At 44.6% G+C, this 17,919-nt stretch overlaps 1 protein-coding gene and 1 long non-coding RNA gene across 3 annotated transcripts; one reads left to right on the top strand and one right to left on the bottom strand.

The window, feature by feature from the left end:
- The first annotated feature begins 1,260 nt into the window (after positions 1-1,260).
- MRPL44 (mitochondrial ribosomal protein L44) lies at positions 1,261-9,194 on the top strand. The gene is made up of 4 exons (XM_072813547.1): positions 1,261-1,546; positions 3,756-4,224; positions 6,543-6,721; positions 8,877-9,194. Exons 1-4 carry the CDS (start codon positions 1,368-1,370, stop codon positions 9,046-9,048), a joined length of 999 nt encoding a protein of 332 aa, XP_072669648.1. The 5' UTR covers positions 1,261-1,367; the 3' UTR covers positions 9,049-9,194.
- Positions 7,264-16,349, bottom strand: LOC140625857 (uncharacterized). 2 transcript variants are annotated; one of them, XR_012025137.1, is made up of 4 exons: positions 16,014-16,349; positions 14,860-14,917; positions 10,689-10,852; positions 7,264-7,548 (listed from the first exon to the last, which is right to left on the bottom strand). It is a non-coding gene; the product is annotated as an uncharacterized lncRNA (long non-coding RNA). The 2 variants fall into 2 exon arrangements; XR_012025138.1 differs by lacking the exon at positions 10,689-10,852 and having other exon boundaries at positions 16,014-16,348.
- Positions 16,350-17,919: the final 1,570 nt, after the last annotated feature.

Raw genomic sequence — 17,919 nt, 5'->3', positions numbered from 1 at the left:
AAATAGATACACAAAATCTTTTAAAAATAAAAAAAATATATTTTATTCAGGAGCTATTGCAATAAGGGGAAAGAGACCTCTGTATACAACTGAACTCAATTACAAATACAGCATGGACCAGGGGAAATTTATAGCCATGGGGGCTGGGAGTTGTCAATGAACCTTGAACTAAGTGGAAACATCAAAGGTAAGGTGGGGGGGGGGGGGTCAGGATTCCAGCTAAACCAACTTGACAGGATTTTTCAGAAGGCAAGCCAGAATGATCACCTAATACCTGGGGATGGTGGTTGGTGATGAATTTGATTGGATATTAAGGGTAATCAGATACTGAGGGTAGGGGAATCCTTTCTGGACTGAATTGGGAGCCTGACTCAAGTTTGATCAAGGGGAGAATCTTTGCTAGAGCCTCACATTAGCGATTTTTTTTTCTTTTCTCTTTTAAGATTTTATTTATTTGACAGAGAGAGCAAGAGAGTACAAGCAGGGGCAGCAGCAGGAGAAGGAGACTTCCTGCTGAGCAAGGAGCCAGATACTGGGCTCCATCCTAGGACCCTGGGATCATGCCCTGAGCCACCCAAGTGGCCCTAACATTAGAGATTCTAGCCAGGAGCCCAACCTGGGTGAGTGGGGGCAGCGATGCCTCCAAGCACAGGGGCCGCAGCCAAGTGCCGCCTGGAGCCCAGGTGGTCCTGTGGTCGTGCAGCTCTGGGCTGGCCTTCCTTTGTGAGTATCAGATGGAAACATTCACATTAGCAGTTTGGTAAGAAAGTCTCCATCAAGAGTGCAAGACAAAGGGGGGAAAAAAGGCTTATTCCACTGTTCTCATTTTGGTGTATTTTTTTCCCAGTCCTTTCTTTTTGCGTGCTTTAAAAAGTTTGTGCTGTCAGGAGTTTACACCTTGGTTAACTCAGCACCCTTCGGTCTGTGGCTCCTGGAGACCCGCTGGGTACCTGCTCCTGCAGCGTCTGCGGCACTTGAAACTATATGTTGACAAACAGTGTTTTCTTTCTTTTTTATTTTATTTTATTTTGAGACTTTGTTTTCCTTAAATCGAGAGGGAAACAGGTTTCTGTGCTAACGAGGAAGGAAAGGTGCACGCAACACCCCCGCACTGCGCGCCCAGCGGCCCCGCCGGGCTCACCCCGGGGCGGAGCCTCGGTGGGCGGGGCCAGAGCTCGCACCTGCGCAGTCAGGCCCAACGGCCGCCCCGCCCCTTCGCGCTGGCCCCGCCCCGCCCTTCGCGCTGGCCCCGCCCAGTTCCGGGGGGGAGGGGGACGTGTGTTCCCGCGACACCGCTCCGGCTGCTTCCCTTCCGCCCTCCATTGCCCTTTTTAAAAACTTCCTTTTATTTTTAACGGAGCCCCGCGATGGCCTCCGGCCTGGGGAGGCTGCTGGTACGGGGGCCTCGCTGCCTCCTGGCCCCGGCCGCCCGCACGCTCGTCCCGCCGGTCCGGGGCGTGAAGAAGGGCTTCCGCGCCGCCTTCCGCTTCCAGAAGGAGTTAGAGCGGTGGCGCCTGCTCCGGAGCCCGCCGCCGCCCGCGCGCCGGTAGGAGCCGCCGGGGAGGGGGGGCGGGGCGTATAATTAAGCGTGTTTCGTCTTAATCCTGTTCCAGGACTCCGGCAGAGAAAGAAAAACATCCTTTTTTATTTTTATTTTTATTTTTTTTTTAAAGAGTCTATTTCTGTCCTCGTGAGAGGGAGCAGCAGGCTCCCCGCTCCCGGGACCGGGTCGCGCCCCGGGCCGCGGGCGGGCGCTTGCTTACCCAGGAGCCCCCGGGCGCCGAGAGGAAGGCCCCTGCCGGCGACCTCCGACCTCCGACCTCCGACCTCGGGGTCCTGCCCCTCTGCCTCGGATGCCGCGCTCGCTGCGGGTGTGGGCCCCGCACCCCTGCCCCTGCTGTTGCGGCGGGTGAACAGTGGCCGGCGCCGAAGTCAGCGCCCCCTGGGGAATCCAGGCTGAAATTTTGATCTACTTTGGTATTCGCCTCCCCCCCCACCCCCCGCCGCAAAAGTTGACCCAAAGTGTGCATTTATCAGTAAGGAATATATATGCCTGTCCGTGTTCCTGTGCTCTTTCAAAGCAACGTGAGGTCATTTTTTCCCAATAGGCACCAAACAGTATGTCTCTATTCACATTTCTTGGATTATCGTGGGGTGAGTCGTTTTAAGGCCTTTATCGTTGCAAAAAAACTGAGGGTTTATACAGGCCACGTGCCTTTTATGGCTCACAACCAAGATCTTCGTATTTAACTATCCATTTTTACCTAAACGTTTTATTTGGATTTTATTGTTTCTTTAAGAAAAAAAAAAAAAAACCTTTTAGGCATTATTGGGGAATGATTATGAACTTTTAACGTACTTGCAATGCTTCTAGATTATTTATTTATTTATTTATTTATTTATTTATTATTTTTCTTAGATTTTTATTTATTTATGATAGTCACAGAGAGAGAGAGAGAGAGACAGAGAGGCAGAGACACAGGCAGAGGGAGAAGCAGGCTCCATGCACCGGGAGCCCGACGTGGGATTCGATCCCGGGTCTCCAGGATCGCGCCCTGGGCCAAAGGCAGGCGCCAAACCGCTGCGCCACCCAGGGATCCCAGTTTCATTATTAACTAAACTCCATACTTTATTCAGATTTATTTAGTTTTCACCCATTGTCCTTTTCCTATTTTGGGATCTTATCCAGGATATCACATTATATTTAGTTTTCATGTCTCCTTAGGCTACTCTTAGTTGTGACAGTTTCTTAGACTTTCTTTGTTTTTTGTTATTTATTTTTTTAAGATTTTATTTATTCATTCATAGAGACAGAGAGAGAGAGAGGCAGAGACGCAGGCAGAGGGAGAAGCAGGCTCCATGCAGGGAGCCCAACGTGGGACTCAATCCTGGGACGCCAGGGTCATGCCCAGGTTGCAGGCGGCACTAAACCGCTGTGCCACCGGGGCTGCCCTAGACACTCATTTTTTTTTTTTTTAATTTCTTTTTTTAAATTTATTTGTGATAGTCACAGAGAGAGAAAGAGAGAGGCAGAGACACAGGCAGAGAGAGTAGCAGGCTCCACGCACCAGGAGCCCGACGTGGGATTCGATCCTGGGTCTCCAGGATTGCGCCCTGGGCCAAAGGCAGGCACCAAACCGCTGCGCCACCCAGGGATCCCTAGACACTGACTTAAATGAGTGTTTTTAGGGGCACCTGGGTGGCTAAGCATCTGCTTTCAGCTCAGGTCATGATCCTGGGGTCCTGGGATTGAGTCCTGCCTGGGGCTCTGCAGGGAGCCTGCTTCTTGTCTGCCTGTGTCTCTGCCCCTCTCTCTGGGTCTCTTGTGAATAAGTAAAATCTTTTAAATATTTTTTAATACTTAAGAGATAAGTATAGAATACTTTGGTTAATAGTGTGAACCTGTGAAATTATAACTCCTATTTCATACCTAGGTATAAAGCGTAATTCCATGGTAATAGCAGAAATAAAGAATCTGAAAGGTAGGGTAACTAACGGCTTAGTTTCTGATGTTGAAGAACTTCTTTAATGTGGCACTTGGCCCAAGGGGAAAATGAATCCATGTAATATAGCAAAGAACCACAAGGAATCATCTGACTTGAATTCTAACTTTCAGAAAATCAAAGCATGGTGTTAAAATGAAACTCAGTCGTTTTAATTTCCCTAATCAATAAAATTGCAACACAAAGGTTTTGCGTCATTGTAACATCTTGTTTTCTTTACCATCTCTTACTGTCTTCTGTTTTACTTTTCAGTTCAGAGAAGCCCAACTGGGATTACCATGCTGAAATACAAGCATTTGGACATCGGTTACAGGAAACCTTTTCCTTAGATCTTCTCAAAACTGCATTTGTTAATAGCTGCTATATTAAAAGTGAGGAGGCCAAGCGCCAAAACCTTGGGATAGAAAAAGAAGCTGTCCTTCTGAATCTTAAAGATAATCAAGAACTCTCTGAACAAGGGACATCTTTTTCGAAAACTTGCCTCACACAGTTTCTTGAGGATGCGTACCCAGACTTACCCACTGAAGGCGTTAAAAGTCTTGTTGACTTTCTCACTGGTGAGGAAGTAGTGTGTCATGTGGCCAGAAACTTGGCTGTGGAGCAGTTGACCCTGAGTGCAGAATTTCCAGTTCCCCCACCTGTTTTACAGCAGACTTTCTTTGCAGTAATTGGAGCCCTGCTGCAGAGCAGTGGCCCTGAGAGGACTGCTCTTTTCATCAGGGTAGGTAATGCTTACAGTGCATTAGATGAGCAGAAGGAAAAGTTTTGCTATTTCTTTGTTAATGTGATCTTAGAAGGTGATATGTGGGCTTTTCTTCCTGCCAAATTCTGAGAAAGACCTAAAGGTGTTTTTTTTTTTTAAGATTTATTAGAGCGTGCACACATGCATGCTGGGGGGTGGGCAGAGGAAGAAGGAGGGAGCCCTAAACAGATTCTGTACTGAGCCTGAAGCCTGGTGTGGAGCTCGATCTCACCACCATGAGATTACGACTGAGCCGAAACCAAGAGTCAGGCCTAACCAACTGCATCACCTCACTTGCATTTTATTTTTTATTTATTTTTAATTTTTATTTTTTTAAAGATTTTATGTATTTATTCGTGGGAGACACAGAGAGAGAGAGAGAGACAGAGACACCGGCAGAGGGAGATGCAGGCTCCCTGTGGGGAGCCCAATGCGAGACTTAATCCCAGGTCTCCAGGATCACGACTTGAGCCGACCTAAGCCAAAGGCAGGCGCTCAACTCCTGAGCCACCCAGGTGTCCGTCATGTGCGTTTTAGAAACATCATTTCTTTATGCTATCTCCTTGTTCTAGGGAAATGGGATTAGAATATTCAACCTACAATCCTACTGAAAGTTCTAATAATGTACTAGTAAGACCAGAAACCTGTAGGGAACAAATAGGAGGCATAGGTGATGGCCAGAAAAATCCAGACTTTTTTTTTTTTTAAAGATTTATTTATTCATGAGAGACACACACACACAGAGAGAGAGAGGCAGAGACACAGGCAGAGGGAGAAGCAGGCTCCATGCGGGGAGCCCGATGCGGGACTCGATCCCCGGTCCCCAGTATTACATCCCGGGCCGAAGGCGGGCGCTAAACTGCTGGGCCACTGGGGCTGCCCTAGATTTCTTTTTGTGTTCCTACTAACATCTTAGGCATTCAGATTGTTTTTCCTTCACCTTACAGTTGGTTATTCTGTATTGCAAATAAGCCAGTGATTTATACATAGATGTAAGTAACCGTATGTCTCTCGTAAGGTAACTCTGTATCTGTGCATTAAAAGATTCAAAATCCCCTACTGAGAACTTGTAAATTAAGGTTTTTTTGTTTCCAGTGTAACTAACATGTATATCCTTATGTTAGTTTCAGGTGATAAATATTTTTTATTACCAGCTGTGGCCGAGGTCACAGAGGTGGCTGTGTTCTCCTCTAAGGTTTTGATGGTTTCCCATCTCACACTTAAGTCTTTCATCCATTTTGAATTTATTTTTGCGTATGGTGTAAGAAAGGGTAGAGTTTCATTCTTTCATATGTTGCTGTCCAATTTTCCCAACACCATTTGTTGAAGAAATGGTCTTTTCTTCCATTGGATATTCTCTCTTGCTTTGTCGAATATTAGTTGACCATAGAGTTGAGGGCCCATTTATTATTATTTTTTAAATTATTTTATCTTTATTTCATTTTGAGGTGTGGGGAGGGGCAGAGGGAGAGGAAGAAGAAGCAGGCTCCATCCCCACCACAGAGCCTGACACTGGGGTTGATCTTAACACCCTGAGGTCATGACCTGAGCTGAAATGAAGAGTTGGATGCCTAACTGACCCTGCCACCCAGGTCCCCAGTCCCATATGGTCTTGATCACTGCAGCTTCGTGACATAACTTGAAGCCCAGAATTGTGACGTCTCCAGCTTTGCTTTTCTTTTTCAAAACTGCTTTGGCTAAGATTGTTTGTTCTAACTCTGAAAAATGCTGTTGGTATTTTGATGGGGATTGCACTGAGTGTGTAGATTGCTTTGGGTAGTATGGACATTTTAACAATACTTGTTCTTCCATACCATGAACATAGATTTGTTTTCCCATCTCTTTTTGTCATCGTAAGTGTTGCATATTTTTCAGAGTACAGATCTTTATTACCTCTGTGGCTAAGTTTATTTCTAGATATATTAGGGTTTTGGTGCAGTTGTAAATGGGATCTATTCCTTGATTTCTCTTACTGCTCCTTCATTATGGGTGCATAACAATGCAGTAGCAGATTTCTGGACATGGATTTCGTATCCTGAGACTTTACTGAATTTGTGTATCAGTTCTAGCAGTTTTTTGGTAGAGTCTTTTGAGTACTCTGGTCAGAGTGTCGTGTTTGCGACAACTATGATTTTTGTAATAAAACTTCCATTGAAAACTATATGGACATAAAAAAGAACAGTACATTTTGTCTTTTTCAGTTCCCACTAAGTCTTACAATTCTGTTAAAAGTGTACATTTATGGTCCTTTTTTTCTTTATATTGCTTTTAAAGTATAAATTGTATTTTATATGCAGGACTTCTTAATTACTCAGATGACTGGAAAAGAACTCTTTGAGATTTGGAAGGTAATAAATCCCATGGGGCTACTGGTAGAAGAACTGAAGAAAAGGAATATTTCAGCTCCGGAATCTAGACTTACCAGGCAGTCTGGAAGCACCACAGCTTTGCCTGTGTTTTTTGTTGGCTTATACTGGTTAGTAAAATTGTAATCTTAACTTCATAACATTGATTGGAAGCCTTAAAAACTGACTTTTCACAGTTGCTTAATTTTAGCTCTAATTGTATTAACAGATTTAAACTCAGTCCTCTGATTATCTATTTACCACTTCCTTTCCTGTTGGTCAGTCTTAGGGGAAAGTAAGTAATCTGTGGTTTGCTAATAGTAGCTGTTGACCAACTCTGCATTGTAGAATTTCATTCATTTCAACAAAATAAGAATTTCATGTTAATCTAAATATTTCTGTAGAAAAATAAAAGTTGATTCATAGGTGTTAGAGATTTACCCCACTCCACACCTGTAATAGCTTTAACTGAGCCTAGGACTGGAAAAGGAAGGGCTTAGTTGTCCATCAAAATACATAAATCAGCCCATGTTGAGAATGTTTTAGTTTTGTTAGTAAACAGTTGGCTTGCCTGATTGAATATTCAGAGACCTAGATTAAAATTTAGGTAAGTAGTTTTCTGATATGATGTAGGATTTTATGGAAGACATCACAATGGAGAAAATGGACAATGTTGTAAAAAGTTTAAACCTTAGTTTTAATTGAAATGCAAAACAAAATGATGAGTTCCTCTTTTGCTTACCAGCTTTGTAAGTCTTAAACCATCCTTTATCAGCAGTTCATATACTCCTAGTAGAAGAGTGGTACAGTATTTATGTCAGTAATTTTGACAGAACGCCAAGTCTTTGAATTTTTCATGTCCTTTGATTGGTATTCTCACTTCAGGTGTGTCTCTCCAGGATGCATCACAATGTGTAAACAAAGATGTTCATTTGTTGTCACTCTTTATACTCCATACCTAGAACAGTTATTAGGACATGGTAGTCAATAAACAGTTGTTGAACTAATAGCGTTTTTTAAAATAGACAAAAAATTAGAGATAACATTGGTATCCAGTAAGAAGAAAATGATAAATACCCATGATAGAATATAGTACAGCTAGGACAGGTGATGTGTTTAAAGGGTTTTTAGTGACATATGGAAATTTTGAAGAATGATCTCTTATTTTTAAACGACAGAGTTTGCCCTATTCCTATCAGTGGTTGTCTTTGGATAGCAGGGTTATTTAGGTTTTTCCTAGATTTTACCTAAAAGTATTTTTAAAAATGATTAATTTTTAAATGATCAACATTTTGTTCTTGAAATTCACTTAGATGATTTTCTCTATTCCATACTATTACAAATATGTAGGTGTATAATTATTATTGTAAAGTTTAATCTATATGATCTTTTTTTTTTTTTTTAAGATTTTATTTATTTATTCATGAGAGACACAGAGAGGGAGAGAGAGGCAGAGACACAGGCAGAGGGAGAAGCAGGCTCCATGCAGGGAGCCCGGTGTGGGACTCGATCCTGGGACTCCAGGACCACTCTCTGGGCCGAAGGCAGGTGCTAAACCGCTGAGCCACCCAGGAATCCCTCTTTGTTTCATTTCAAATTACTACCATAGCAAATGTTTCTTAGCAAATTCCTCCCACGTTGTTTTTCTCTACCTGTGTAGTTTTGCTCATTTTTCTTTAAGTGTTCACTGTGCTACCTCAGTATCTTTTGGGACTAAATTTAGAGTGGATTATAGTGTATAAAATAATGTCTTAAATCTTAGCAAGTTTTACAGATCTAAAGCTCTTAATTTAAAATATAGAACTGATTTCTCATTTGTTTTAAAGTTTAGATGAGAAACCAGAAAGGCACAATTTTTTTCCATAAAATTTTCCCTCATGTCACAGATTCAAATGAATTAAAAATACTGTAGCTATATTTTTCATGAATATTTATAATAGTTTCAAGTTTTTTATAGCAAGATTTTTGTATATTCTTTAAATTTTCACCAATAGCACAATAGAAAAAACCCATAGTTACTTAGATGTGCCTTGAGTTTTTGATTTGAAAAATACTGGACCTAGGGAGTTTATATCTCTATGGAAATGTCAATACTTCTTTTCTAACTACTGTATGTAATGAATTTGCAACAAAACTGGTTAATATTAAAAAGATACTATATCCAAAGCTCTTGTGTTACTTTTGGTAGATGTTATTGCCAAAATAAGTTTTAAAAACCATGACTGATTTGTGGACTGTGTCTTATGATTATGGGTAATTTTAGACTACTCTTGTTTTTTTTTCTAGTGATAAAAAGTTGATTGCAGAAGGACCTGGGGAAACGGTCCTTGTTGCAGAAGAGGAAGCAGCTCGAGTGGCACTTAGGAAACTCTATGGATTCACTGAAAATAGACGGCCCTGGGACTATTCCAAGCCCAAAGAGAATTTAAGAGCTGAAAAGACTATCACTGCCAGCTAACCTGCCAAAATTGTGGGAACCCGAAATTTGTGAGCCAGAGAATGAGATAAATGTCAAAGATGTTCAAAGTTTGGCATTTTTCATATTGTAAAGAAATGTCTTATTTCTCGTAATGAGTTCCTAAAATTAAACAAATATTTATCACATCATTGATTTTTTTTTCATTTTTGTCTTGTCAAAGTCTTTTTGATGTTTTTCCAGTAAATTTTTTCTAAGGTCCTTGATTTTATTATTTTATATAACCTGTACAGTTTTATTCCTAGCTAGCTTTGAGGTATCACCATAATTTGAATATATATTTTATGTGAACTTTAATACCAATTAAAAAATCACTTTTTTTAAAAAAAGATCTTTATTTATTTATTCATGAGACACAGAGAGAGAGAGAGAGAGAGGCAGAGACTCAGGCAGAGGGAGAGGCAGGCTCCATGCAGGGAGCCCGATGTGGGACTCGAACCTGGGTCTCCAGGATCACTCCCTGGGCTAAGGAGGCACTAAACCGCTGAGCCCCCCAGGCTGCCCAGAAGTCCCTCTTTCACTGTAGATTTCATTGTAGTTTAACTTGACATACTCAGGTTGGTGAACTTTGTCTGTAATATGATTTTTAGCTAAAATAATAACTCTTCACCTTTAGAAATGTAAAAGTACAGTTTATCACAGACAGGTATTTAAATGATCCCTGAATTCTGTCTAGGTTTAAAAGTCTGTACTAATTCATCTCACTGTTACTCAGTTTCTATAAAACAGATACAAGGTAAATTTTCTACTTTAAAAAAAAAACCAAGGGAGAAGCAGCTAACTGAAAAAGTTTACATTCATCAATGTTAATGGAAAAATAAAGTATGTATTTATCAATTTAGTATTCCATAATCATAATCATAGCTACTGTGTGCCACACACTATTCTAAGTATTTTACTAAGACACATTGTGTTTCTAGAGGACAAATCTTAAGAGCATGTCTTGGTTGAGTTCAGTAATCCTCCAACTGCAAATTCCTTCTTTGCTTTTTCATTTTTTGGCAATAGTAATAATCTTTAGTTTCAGTTTGTCAGTAGTCACTCCCAGGAGTTAACAAGAAAAATGGGACTTGGTAATTGAGAATAGAAATAGTAAAACTGACAACACTTTTGCCATAAAAATCTTTTTTTTTTTTTTAAGATTTATTTATTTATTTATTTATTTATTTATTTATTTATTTATTCATGATAGACGTAGAGAGAGAGAGACAGAGACACAGGAGGAGGGAGAAGCAGGCTTCATGCAGGGAGCCCGACGTGGGACTCGATCCCGGGACTCCAGGATCGCTCCCCGGGCCAAAGGCAGGCGCTAAACCGCTGAGCCACCCAGGGATCCCCCATAAAAATCTTTCTATTTTATTTATTCATGAGAGACACAGGAAAGCAGAGACACAGGCAGAGGGAGAAGCAGACTCCCTGGGGGGGTGGGGGGAGCCTGATGCGGGCTCCATCCCAGGATCCTGGGATCACAACCTGAGCTGAAGACAGACGCTCAACCACTGAGCCACCCAGGTGCCACCCCTCCCTTTTTAAAAATTGAAATATTTTTATGTTCAAAGAGCTGGCATTAAGGTAGGCATCTTGGATGACCCATTCAGGGAAGTACACTTAATCCAACTTACTGAAGCCTGCATCCTTTTACTGATGGAGATCCTGGTGGCACATACTGAGGCCGCGTTTCTGGATCAGGCCATCCCCGTTTGAGCAGGTGTGGCAAGAATGGGACTCCCTGGCTGAGTTCTCTTAGCTCCCATAGAGCTGCTGGTGACCTGTCTTGCTTTCTCGGCTGCAAGGAGGCAAAAAGCTTGCCATAAAATCTTCTAAAAGGAAGATGAAGGGCCTTTGGAACCCCTTCCGTGAGGCTGCTCAGGGGAGTGAATGTTGTGTCCTATGTAAGGGCTTTGAGCTATCTACAGGTAAAGCAGAGTCTGAATTTAGAGGGGGAGGTTTGAGGACTACCTAATTGGCCGAATTGGTGGGGTGGGTTAAATGATTTTACCTTTGTTTTGAAAGTTAACTCCTAACACTCGAACATGGGGATAGAGGGCCAAACCCAGTAGTAAAAAACGCCATCCTTGGGTGTGTCATCCACAAGTGAACATGCTTTATGCTTTGTAAGCCTCTCCTGGATGCCAGAGAAGAGAGATCGTGGGAAATTTCTGAGAAGCACAAGATAGTAAATGTCCTCCAACCACTTACTCATCCAGTACATGTAAAATGTCAGGTTTAACTAGAGAAGTATTATTCTAATTTTATTTTAGGTAAACATTTTTTTTTCAAAAGGTCTTTGGAAAACAATCCAATCATGAAATGGACAAAAGACATGAACAGAAATCTCACAGAGGAAGACATAGACAAGGCCAACAAGCACATGAGAAAATGCTCCGCATCACTTGCCATCAGGGAAATACAAATCAAAACCACAATGAGATCCCACCTCACACCAGTGAGAATGGGGGAACATTAACAAGGCAGGAAACCACAAATGTTGGAGAGGATGTGGAGAAAGGGGTACCCTCTTGCACTGTTGATGGGAATGTGAACTGGTGCAGCCACTCTGGAGAACTGTGTGGAGGTTCCTCAAAGAGTTAAAAATAGACCTGCCCTACGACCCAGCAATTGCACTGCTGGGGATTGAACCCAAAGATACAGATGCAATGAAACACCGGGACACCTGCACCCCGATGTATATAGCAGCAATGTCCACAGTCCACAGGCCAAGCTGTGGAAGGAGCCTCGGTGTCCATTGACAGATGATGGATAGAGATGTGGTCTATATTCCTCAGCCATTAGAAATGACAAATACCCACCATTTGCTTCGACGTGGATGGACCTGGAGGGTATTAAGCATAATGCTGAGTGAAGTAAGTCAATCGGAGAAGGACAAACATTATATGGTCTCATTCATTTGAGGAATATAAAAATTAGTGAAAGGGAATAAAGGGAAAGGAGAGAAAATGAGTGAAGATATCAGTGAGGGAGACAGAACATGAGAGACTCCTAACTCTGGCAAACAAGGGGTAGTGGAAGGGGAGGTAGGTGGGGGGGTTGGGGTGACTGGGTGACGGGCACTGAGGGGGGCACTTGGCGGGATGAGCACTGGGTGTTATGCTATATGTTGGTAAATTGAACTCCAATAAAAAATTAAGACAAAACAAAACAGAAGATCTTTGGAAAATTCAGTTGCAAACTCAGTCCTTCCTTTCCTCTACAAGTAGTGCTGATAACGTGATCCCAAATTTCTCCTGTTCAGGGCATTTTGCAGGACCTTATCCTACACGGTTGGAGGGGAACCATCCTTGCCCTTCAGTTTTCAAGCTTCTGAACCATGAATGCTTCTAGACTTACATGTGTGACAAATCTAGCTGAAGTTCATAAAAGCTACTTTGCAAGTAGATCTGGATCCCTTATGAAGAATGTGATTTCAATACATTTCTAAGGAAAGTCTCTGAATTTAAGTTGTACTTTTAAAAAGCACCCACTAGCGGCCTGGGTGACTAACTGGTTGAGTGTCTGCCTCTGGCTCAGGGGGTGATCCTGATCCTCGAGTCCAGGGATCAGGTCCTTCGTCGGGCTCCCTGCATGGAGCCTGCTTCTCCCTCTGCCTGTGTCTCTGTCCCTCTCTCTCTGTCTGTCTCTCATGAATAAATAAATGAAATCTTAAAAAAACACTCACTAAACTATGATGGGCTGGAATGTAGAAAATAAAACACAAACTTTTGCAGTTCCATATGAAATTGCTTGAAAGTTGGAGCCAACCTCTAGATAATTTTAATTTGCCACATAAGAGCCAATAAATACCGTTTACGTTCAGTGCGTGGGCAAGAGGAACGTGAGTGTGAGGATGTTGTCAAAGTAGCATGTGACCAAGAGCATCCAGTGACCCTGTGGAAGACAGTCTTTTTGACTAATGTCTGGCTGACATAGAGAAGACAGTCGTTATGACCATAAGGCAGTTGGAGAATCCAGTAGTGCGAGTACTTGAGCTTGGCCTGGCACCACAGAACGGCCTTAAAGTCATTGCTTTGAAATTCTGACATCCTTTCCCACCACTTCCCACTCGTTCCCTGGGCCCAAAGTATAAAATTGAGCTGGAAATGCATGACTCTATTACACGGGCCTTTTCTTTTCAATCCATACCATTTTCATGAAATGCGTATATAAAGCTGGGGATCGTATTCTCAAAGTGTTTTACGTGGTTACGAGGAAAGGAACTGTTACTAGACACTCCCAAGTAAGAATGGAACAGATCAGGGCTCTTTCTGTGTATGTGCACATGTTCTAGATCTTGGCCAGCAGGTGGTGTGGTAATCCCACTTCCAAGGTAAGTAGGGAGCCAAGTGCCTTTGTGGGAACGGGGGTTCTCCCTATATGGGGAGGAGACTTATAAGGCAAAAGATTGCAGTGAAAACCGACTTTACGAGGCCTCTGAGAGCTCTGGTAGACTATGAACGTGCTCACCTTGTCCCTTAGGAGGTGAAGGGTTTGACCCGTGAACAGTTCACCTATGATGCCAACGTATGAATGCTTGAGCTCTTTAGATTTACTGAAAAGGGGGAAAGTTGTAGCATTGCCATAAATAAAACATTTAAAGACTTCTATTGCTCCCCTCTTTTTAAAAAAGTTTACTTATTCATGGGAAACCAGAGAGGCAGAGACACAGGCAGAGAGAGCCCGATGGGGGACTTGATCCCAGGACCCCGGGGTCACAACACAACACAGGCACTAAACCACTGAGCCTCCTAGGTGTCCCCATGCCATCCGTTTGAAACTCAGTTTTGTTTTGTTTTTGTAAGGTTAAAGGTCTGATGATGATTTAAATTGATATCTAACTTTTCACATTCTTTTTTCTTTTTGAAGATTGTATTTATTGATTCCTGAGAGACACGGAGACACAGGCAGAGGAGAAGCAGGCTCTTGCGTGAGGAGCCCAATGCAGGACTCGATCTCAGGACCCTGTGATCACTCCCTGAGCCGGAGGCAGATGCTCAACTGCTGAGCTACCCGGGCATCCCTAATTGGCCTCTTCTTGCTGCTCTTTTCTTCCCTTTTTCTGTGACGGGAACAGATGCCCTGCAGAGTCAAGGGAATCTTACTATGCATCTTGACCCTTCATAAGATGTGGGCATTTTTCCCACTTGGGGGAACCAGCTCACAGCTGGGGGGTGCCCGCAGAGGAGGCCCAGCTGGCAGCATGCAGGTAACATCTGCATCCCTAAGCCCACTTGGTGTTCTCCTCTCTTCAGTTGACCCATGTCATCTCTCAAAACCTCATTTTGTAAATCCCCTCCACCATCGTCTCCTAGGACCCAGAGCTGAGGCTTTCAGCTTTGGCTGGCTGTCAGGGCCCTTGGAAGCCATGGTTTTCTCTAGAATACCAGGAATGACTATTAGATTAAATCTCATCTTGCAAACTAACAAGTTTTTCTTCCCCCAGGAGAAAATTGACACAGTCCAATATGGTAACCCCAGCACACATGCTCCTGAAAAAGGACACAGGTTCGGCGTTGGTAGTGGCTGCTTTCCACTAACACTCGTCCTCGGTCAGGCGTCTGGCTGCCTGTTGGTGCCCACTCGCAACAGAAGACTAACAGTCTCCAGAAAAGTTTCTGGGAGAAAAGCGATTAAGAAAATTAAAAGCATTAACGTGTTCCCCCTTCAAACGAGGAAGAACTCCATTATTTGTCCATCCTGTATTAAAATCATCAAATGAACTAGTGAGTTTGTTCAAATGGGTTTTGCAGAAGAGATGAGTAACGAGGTCACTGAACGCTAGAGAAGAATATTTCTAACCAGAGCGGTGGCCTGGCTTTCTGCAGACACGTTCTCTGTGTAAGTCATCGCTTGGCGTCTACGCAGCACGACACCGGGTCAGTCAGGCCAGAGGTATTCATCGGTAGGCAATCCGGTTAATAAGACAAACACAGGAAAATAAAATCAGCTCATCATCCACGGGCTACCCGGCCCCCAGCGGCTCTGTGACCCTCCCCCCCCCCCCCCCCCCCCCCCCCCGGCGAGGGAGGCCCGACTCGCAGAGACTGGAAAATGGGCTTCCACCAAGTGCGCGTATTCAGGGGCTCCAGGTGCGAGCTCGACGATGGGGCTCAGCGCGGTTCCCCGGGACTCGCACCTGCATCCTTTCTTCCCAAGGTCTGGGAGAGGCGAGGGAGCAGGCGTTTAGAGGCAGTGCTGCCGCCCACTCTCGGGGGCCTGAGGACGGTAGGTAGGACGCGGGGTCTGTCCGCGGTCAGGGGAGGCCGTGGACACGACGTCGTCGCCACTTGGGCAAGTCCGGCCGCGCCTCTCCGGGCCCCGGGACCAGCCCCAGGAGGTACAAAAGTCACTCCCTGGGTCTTGTGATTGGCATTTTTTCCCAGTTACTTGTCATCTCCCTTTTATGACAAAGCCTCACAGACCAACAAGGCATAGAGCTTTCGAGTTATCTGGGTCAGTGCCTCCTCTTTTCTCCCATCGAGCCTCGGGCAGAATGGAAAGTCCTCGTTAAGTGTCAGGGGGGTGACTTTGCTGCTCGTTGGCCTCAGTTCCATAGGTCCACCATTTTGTTACTTTAGGAAAATTGCAGCCTGTTTCCCACCCAAACTCAATGTGACATCTGATCTATATGATAAATTGCTCGAATGTCCACGTACACCGCACATACAGACTCTGACGCCCAATTTCGGTGTGTGGAGCCCCCGCCCCCCTCACCAATACTCGGACACCAGCTGGACGACACCAGCTGGACACCCTACGGTCGACGCCAACGCCATCTACTAAGAGGGGGACCACCTCTCGCGGGGTAAGCGCTCAGGCCCACAGGCTCCTCCTCTGCCACTTCACATGCCACTGGGCACCGGGGTGTCACCTGTGCTTCTGATCCTCCAGCTGTAAACCAGAGGTTCCCACGACCCATCTTTGGGTTCTATTAACTTGCTAGAGGGACTCACAGAACTCGGAGGAACATCTTATCCGCTACGTGGCTGGTTTATAAGAGCATGTAAGTCGGGGACCAGCCAGGTGTAGGAGAGGCGTAGGGCAAGGTCCGGGAGGGGCCGAGGAGCTCCATGCCCTCCCTCCTGCAGCACTCACACCGGCCCCGGGTGCTCGCTCGCCCAGAAGCTCTCGGAACCTGTCCTTCGGGTTCCTATGGAGGCGTCATTACAACGACGACGCAGTTGATTAAATCATTTGGCCACACGCCGCCTTGATTTAACCTCCGCCTTCTCCCCTGCCCAGAGGTCAGCGGGGTGGAGCTGAAAGTTCCAGCTTCCAAATCACACAGTTGGGTCTCCTAGCAACCAGCCTCCCTTCTGTAGCAATCAGGAGCCCCAGGTGTCTCTCACTGGAAGATGAGGGCGGCCCCCAGATCCAGCCCTGGCTGGCGGTCCAGATCCTGCAGGCGGGCCTTCTGGGGAAATAGGCGCGTTTGTGTAGGGCTTGGAATTGGGTAGATGCCTCCTAGCTTCAAGAGCTCCTCCTGACCCAGCCTCACCCAGTCTCCCCCAGCCTCCTCGGAGGCCTGCCTAGTTTGGCCAAAAGTCTCGTCATTAACATAACAGAAGAGACCTCTAGAGCTGGCCATCCCTTCCTAGATCTCTAGGGTTTGGGGAGCTCTGTGCCAGAGATGGGGAGGAAAACCAAATACGTATCTCTTATTATAAATCACAATTTCCGGGTGCCTGTGTAGCTCAGTCGTTTGAGCATCCGACTTCGGCTCAGGTCATAGTCTCAAGGTCTTGGGATGGAGCCCCCCAGCCCGTGTGGAGAGTCTGCTTGTCCCTTTCCCTCTGCGTCCTCCCACCCCCCATGCTCTCTCTGTTTTTCTCAAATAAAATCTTTAAAAAAAAAATCACAATACCACAGCAAATGTGATCTTTTATGACAGGTCTGCAATTTTTTGTGGGTGTCTCCATATCTTAAATTTGTTTCCCTCAAGTAAAGGAGTTTTTCTAAATTTCATCTTTTGGAGGACAAGGTCTATAGACTCATCGACTGAAGTGTATCAAAAAATAAAAGTTGAATTATATAAAGGTAATACTTTGGAAAGAACTTTCCCCTGGTCCAGAGATTATAAACAAGTTCTGGAGGCCAACAGGGTCGGGTCAGAATCTGGGTGCTGACCGGTATTTCTTACCCTTACCCCCTACCCTTTCTGGGCTAAAGATGAGCTGGGAAGATCAAGTGAAAGCAAAGGGAGGAGCACTGCACTGGGCTCCACGTTCGGCATGGAACCTACTTGGAAAAAAAAAAAAAAAGAAAGCAAAACAAGCTGTCCTGGTCCTTTCTGGAATGAGAACTGCTGGAGCCAAGAGCTCAGGGGTCTAGTCTCAGGGCTGTAGCCACTCTAGGCTTCCCTCTTGGTCCTGCTCGCCCACCTCGGAGGTACACTTATACCAGGTAGGTATTTGGCCAAACTGGGATTCACTGTTTCCCTTCCATGATTACCTTATTTGGGGGAAAGGACACATTTATCTCCATACCCCCTAGTGCTCAGTACCCAGGAGGTCCCCAGATGAAGAAACAGAGTGTATAATTCTTGGATCACTGCTAACACTATTTCTAAGACTGTTCAGAATGACCAAATAGAATGGGACCAGAAAACCAGAAAATGAGCGACGCTGGCTGTAGAAGGCCTTAATGACTACACCAGCATGTTTGCTAGAGCACAAGTAGTCTGTGTCAACCCTTCAAAATACGCTTTTGGCACTTACTCTTAATTAAGGAAAGCGATTACCGCCCCCAGCCCCCTCACACCACTTTCCTTTCTCTCCTGGCTAACCAAAGTACCCATCCTTGAATAGTTGGAAACAGCAAAGCACAGCCCGCTTGACAAATAAGAATCACAGATGACAA

Source organism: Canis lupus, chromosome 36 (assembly GCF_048164855.1).
Source record: "Canis lupus baileyi chromosome 36, mCanLup2.hap1, whole genome shotgun sequence".
NCBI lineage: Eukaryota > Metazoa > Chordata > Mammalia > Carnivora > Canidae > Canis > Canis lupus.
Note: the sequence above shows the minus strand (reverse complement) of the source record. Positions and strands in the feature narration are given on the sequence as shown.

What these genes read in the sequence shown, in the direction of transcription:
- MRPL44 (XM_072813547.1), top strand. Translation starts at nt 1,368, where the DNA reads ATGGCCTCCGGCCTGGGGAGGCTGCTGGTACGGGGGCCTCGCTGCCTC. An exon ending in GGACTGCTCTTTTCATCAGG is followed by an intron (nt 4,225 to 6,542) that starts GTAGGTAATGCT and finishes TTTTATATGCAG; the next exon opens with GACTTCTTAATTACTCAGAT. An exon ending in TTTTTTGTTGGCTTATACTG is followed by an intron (nt 6,722 to 8,876) that starts GTTAGTAAAATT and finishes TTTTTTTTCTAG; the next exon opens with TGATAAAAAGTTGATTGCAG.